General features: G+C 49.0%; 1 protein-coding gene across 2 annotated transcripts; it reads right to left on the bottom strand.

Annotated features, from left to right (window-relative positions):
* Positions 1-885: 885 nt before the first annotated feature.
* LOC125528966 (F-box/LRR-repeat protein 10) lies at positions 886-3,651 on the bottom strand. 2 transcript variants are annotated; one of them, XM_048693386.1, is made up of 5 exons: positions 3,380-3,651; positions 3,073-3,278; positions 2,846-2,939; positions 2,336-2,551; positions 886-2,260 (listed from the first exon to the last, which is right to left on the bottom strand). In XM_048693386.1, the coding sequence occupies exons 1-5, from the start codon at positions 3,623-3,625 to the stop codon at positions 1,127-1,129; spliced, it is 1,896 nt and encodes a 631-aa protein (XP_048549343.1). In that variant the 5' UTR covers positions 3,626-3,651; the 3' UTR covers positions 886-1,126. The 2 variants fall into 2 exon arrangements, with proteins under 2 accessions (XP_048549343.1, XP_048549342.1); XM_048693385.1 differs by having other exon boundaries at positions 886-2,551.
* Between the last annotated feature and the right edge of the window lie 1,336 nt (positions 3,652-4,987).

Raw genomic sequence — 4,987 nt, 5'->3', positions numbered from 1 at the left:
GAAATTTGTTTATGTTACTAATATAAATGTGGTACTTCTAAAAAACTGCGAATAATTTTGATCTTGTTAACTAAATCTATCCACATACTTTCTCAACAAGAAAAGTCCACACACTCGCACAACATAAGCCGTATGATGTTTTTATTGCCAAAATTTGTGCAACAATGTCATACTAACGTCGGATGCTTCATGCATTTAAGAGCTTTCAACAACAATGCATAAACATCACACGTCTGCCACACAACAATAGCATCGCACGTTTCGTGGGTGATTAGGCAAGTTGGAGGCCTGAACTGCCTTTTGCCACAACCACTCAGAACACAGGTTACGTGTGAGGCGAGGGAACTCGCTATTTTTTGCCGAAATGATCTGGCACCGAATATACATTATATACTCTCCGTCTCAAAAACAAGTACGTATCTCACATCTGGTATAACTTTGTGCTAGAGTTAGTATAAAGTTGAGATACTTATTTTGGGACAAGGGGTACAATACTGCAATTTAGCTTAGGATGATGGATTTATTTCACTTTATGAGGGTGCTCATTTGGAGGATGGCAGCAGGAAGATTAACTTACACTGTATATACAACATATGAATATATCCACCTGATGATAAAAATAAAAGCTATAGGCAAAGCCAAGAAAAATCAATAGAAAGCTCAGCAAATCGGCCGGACAAAGGCTTGCGTCGAGAAAAGCTTGCAAAAACGTCTTATATTATAAGACAGAGGGAGTAGGTATGAAAGAACCACATCAACATGTGAAAGAACAAATATTTCCATAAATAACAGTCCAGAATCTGGATACGACATGTACATAACGCGATGTATAGCTTGCAAAAACGTCTTATATTCTGGAACAGAGGGAGTAGGTTCATCAACATGTGAGAGAACAAATATTTCCATAAATAACGTCCAGAATCTGGATACAACATACATAGTGTGATGTAACAACAGACAGGTTGCCATATGCACACGGAACGGGCACATGAGGAAAGATAACAGCAAGAAAATATAGCTTATCCGGTAATACAACAAGAGACCAACACATGACTGATGAGAGCTGTTTCGATCATTCTGGGGCAAGCAAACATGGCACACGGCAGCATAGAGCCAAGTTGCTGCATTACTCGTTGACGGTTTCGGCATCAGATACTGCCTCACCGTCCAAGTGCCAGGGCTCAAGATCTTCGGAATCATCGTCCTCGTGCCGACACCACTCGCCGGATGTGTCCCGGTATGGTGTCCCCAGTTCCTCGCCGCCACATGCTAGACGCAAGAAAGGGCGGGTTAGAACCAGGGCGTCGACCATGATCCTGTTCAAGCTGCCTTTTAGCCCGAGCCATCGCAGTCTTGGGAAGAGTGGTTTCTTAAACCACTTCATTGCAAGTAATGTGATCCCACCGCAGTCGTAGAGATCCAGCAGCTGCAAGGTGCTGCCGCGAGTTACCCCCTCGAATTGCATGGATGCAAGAGCCTTGACAGAAGCATCCCCTATTTCTGGATTCTCTCGCAGCCGCAGCTCAGTAAGAGGAGTTCGGGTCCGCACTATCACCATGATAGCGTCGTCGGTGAGACTTGGGATTCTTGAGAGATCCAATGCATGTAGGCTCTCTTTAACAGAACCAGCAAACAGCAAGGGTATGCAATCATTTGTTAGCTTATAGCAGCCCCTCAGAGATAATGAAGCTAGCGGGCATACTCCAACGCCCAGATACTCCATTGCTTGATTAGTGATCATGGTTCCATCCAACACCAATTTCCGCAGCCTGGGAAGGCAGCTCAGAGCTCTTACAGCTTCATCACCCAGACTCTTGCAATCTTTAAGATCCAAAACATTGAGACCCTTGTTGAATGACAGCCTCTCAATCCCAGCATCAGTTAGTAGAGTACACCATCTCAGACTCACATGTGTTAGGCAAAGGGAGGTGGCAACAATGTCATGGAAAACAAGATCAGTGAGATGGCTTCCATTAGTCACCTTAAGCTTATGAAGACCTGGACAAGAGTGTATGATAGCCCTAAACCCGGTGTCCGTTACACGGGAGAAACCACCAAGACAGATACTCTCCAGATTTGTGCACTTCTCGGACATTAGCAGAATTCCCAGGTCATTTACATGGCGGAAAGACGTGTATATGAACTCCTGGCTTCTAATTAGAGATAAATGCTTCAACTTACCCTTCGGATTGATCTGCTGAAGGCCAGCATCTGTGAGATCTGTTGCAGTTGCAGATTCAGGTTCCATAATTGGTGAATCCTGAAGGTCCAGATGTGTCAGTAATGGAAGTGCTGTTGATATGGACCCAATCAAATGGTCGGTGATGAACTCAACTGTGAGGCGCAACTTCTGAAGGCTAGGAAAAAAGACAGGTGCCTTGACATAACCAATGCGTTGTCGCGACTCAATAGCCACAGCCAGAAGTGCAAGTAACATTTGCAATGGAATAAAACCCATTTCAAGAGAGAACAGGCCTTCAGAAGCAGATGACCACACATGGCTGAAACTGGGGTTATCGAACTTTGAGAGATCAAATGCCAAGCGGAGAGTCTGCAAATAAAAAGTATGTAAGTTGTCAGTTCAATTACATACCGATAAAGGTACTCCAATCTCAAAGTAAATCACACAACTGTTTAAGCATAAACTCTCAAGGCCTCAGCATTGACTTCAGCTAGTGTGTTGTATATTAGTCAGAAGATCATGCAATGTAAGTCAATTAGAAGTTGATAGCAATAGCATCATTCACTATTAAATGCTCCAAAATGGGCCTGCACGGTGCTGTTCAGTCAAAGGAGATGATGATTGTACAAAATCAAATCTGAGATCAAACCGACCCGGACCTACCTCCAAACTGGAACATCCATCGAGCAACGCCCTCAGATCAGAGAATGTCATGGCCAAGCCCCTCCGATCAGCAAGTGAGTTCAGAGACAGCACCCTGCATCCAAGCAAAAGAAGATATACTTATTTCTGAAGGTCAACTTCACACTGCACAACAGAGCCAAACATAATTTGCCATACACAAGCGATTTGTGATATGCATACAGGGGCGTGTGCAGCGGGGTTAATACCTGAGATCCGGGCAGGTGGCGCTGAGCTCGCGGAGCAGGCGGCCGCTGATGTTGTTGCAGTTGCGGAGGGTGAGCTCGTGCAGGCCGGGGCGGGCGAGGCAGTCGACGGCGTCGTCGTCGAGCCGCGCGGCGTCCAGCCGGAGGCTCCGCAGGGCCGGGTTGCGCGGCAGCAGCGGGCGGAGCAGGTTGTGCGTCAGCACCACCTCCTGGTCCAGCCAACATGCACACAAACACGAGACGTAAGTCAGTCAGCCGCGGTCGGACGGTCGGCGGTGGCGACGGGATGCGCGGAGGCGAAGGCACTGACGAGGAGGTGGAAGGCGGGGAGGAAGGAGAGGGCGTGGGAGGCGCAGGAGCGGAAGCAGCGGCAGACGGCGGAGGCGAGGAGGAGGGAGCGGACGTCGAGGCGGGAGAGGATGGTGGCGACGACGGCGGCCGGGAGCGCGGCGTCCATCGCCGGCGGCGGCTCGGGGGCCGGATCGTCGATCGGATCTGGCGCGGACATGCCGGTGGTGGATGGTACTCTGGTGCTGCTGGGAGAGCGGACGGACATGGGCGGGTTTTGAGCCAGAGCAGAGAGCCGTCGCTGCTTCGCGGAAGCTTCCTTCCGGATCACATGGGCCCACGCGCCGCTTGCTGCGCTGCGGCGGCTGTCTTGTGGGGCCGGAGAGCGGTGACCACGCCGTATTTGGGTTTTCTCAGGAAAAAGACGTTCATCACCTCCAACTCCAAGTACATGAATGATGTAAAGAAAAACGGGTTGGCTATTTCTAAGAGTAATCACGACCCAAACAGACGCGCGCTTTATCCGCTTTTCGTTCATTTGGGTCAGCCAGACTCTCAAATGGGTCGGCTTGACCGTCCAACAAGGAGATGGACCCAAATGTGCCGGTGTAGAAAAAAATCGCAGAAATAAACATAATTAAACATAAGTGACCGGTCAACTGCTGGCCAAAGTCCACTTAAACCTAATTAAAATTAATTAAAACATAAAAAAAATACTGCGCCCGCACGCTGTCCTAGACATCATTGGCCTTTCCCTTACCTTGACACTGCTGATGCCGAAGAGGCCTATTGCTTGCTAGGGTTTGGTGTCACTAGCGAGGAAGCACGAGGGGGTGGTGGGGGCTAGATGTGGACGAAAGTGGATGAGGCCGCCCCCCACCGCACGTATGGTTAAAAAAGGACGCTTCAACTGGCTGACTAGTGAGCCCGCTATTGGTGGTCGTCATAAATTAGACAACGGGCGGTAGTTAGGTGGCCTACAAGTGGAGACGCGGCGGAAGCCGAGGAGACGCGTGGCGCGTCCGCTTCGCGTCCGCGCCGATGCATTCCAGGCGCAATTTTGGGCCGGAAATGGGTCGGCGTGGACGCCAGGCTGACGAGATTTGGGTTTGTGTCGGCGCGTTGGGCCTCCATTTTTGTCTGCGTCGACCCAAACGGACGCATGTGGACAAAATGAGTCGCTCCATTGAAGTTGCTCTAAGTTGCCTGAGAATTTAGCATGGGTCGTACCATTTTGACAACATCCCAGTTGACCATGGCGTACTCGGTGAGGTCTTGTGGAACGAGCAAGAGTGTTGTTTGTTCGACGATGATGGCCAAGGGCGGCAAAGGCGAGGAGAAGGCAGAAGGCATCTAGGCGGGAAAGGAGATGGATTGCGATGAGGAAGATAAACATTGCTCGGAACAGGACCGTTGGATTGACATCCTACGGTTCGGATATAATCGACTAAAGTTGATATAGTTTTTTGAGTCGTGTGATGTTTAGGCGGTCCCAAAGAAAGAAAACATTCATAGCCGGCTCATGTGCCATGCATTGGGCTTTCTATTATGGTGCTTGGGAATTTGGGCAATTGGGCATCCATTTTGGTTTCCAACATGCACAATATTGATCCAAAATCTTCAAATTACT

This window comes from Triticum urartu, unplaced genomic scaffold (assembly GCF_003073215.2).
Source record: "Triticum urartu cultivar G1812 unplaced genomic scaffold, Tu2.1 TuUngrouped_contig_5245, whole genome shotgun sequence".
NCBI classification, from domain to species: domain Eukaryota; kingdom Viridiplantae; phylum Streptophyta; class Magnoliopsida; order Poales; family Poaceae; genus Triticum; species Triticum urartu.
This window is presented reverse-complemented; position numbering and strand designations above follow the sequence as displayed.

Bases quoted from the DNA above. Each gene is read 5' to 3' on its own strand.
- LOC125528966 (XM_048693385.1), bottom strand. From the start codon at position 3,625: ATGTCCGTCCGCTCTCCCAGCAGCACCAGAGTACCATCCACCACCGGC. The intron at 2,940-3,072 runs GTATTAACCCCG...GCTTGGATGCAG, and splicing joins GCCACCTGCCCGGATCTCAG to GGTGCTGTCTCTGAACTCAC. The intron at 2,552-2,845 runs GTAGGTCCGGGT...TTTTATTTGCAG, and splicing joins ATGGATGTTCCAGTTTGGAG to ACTCTCCGCTTGGCATTTGA.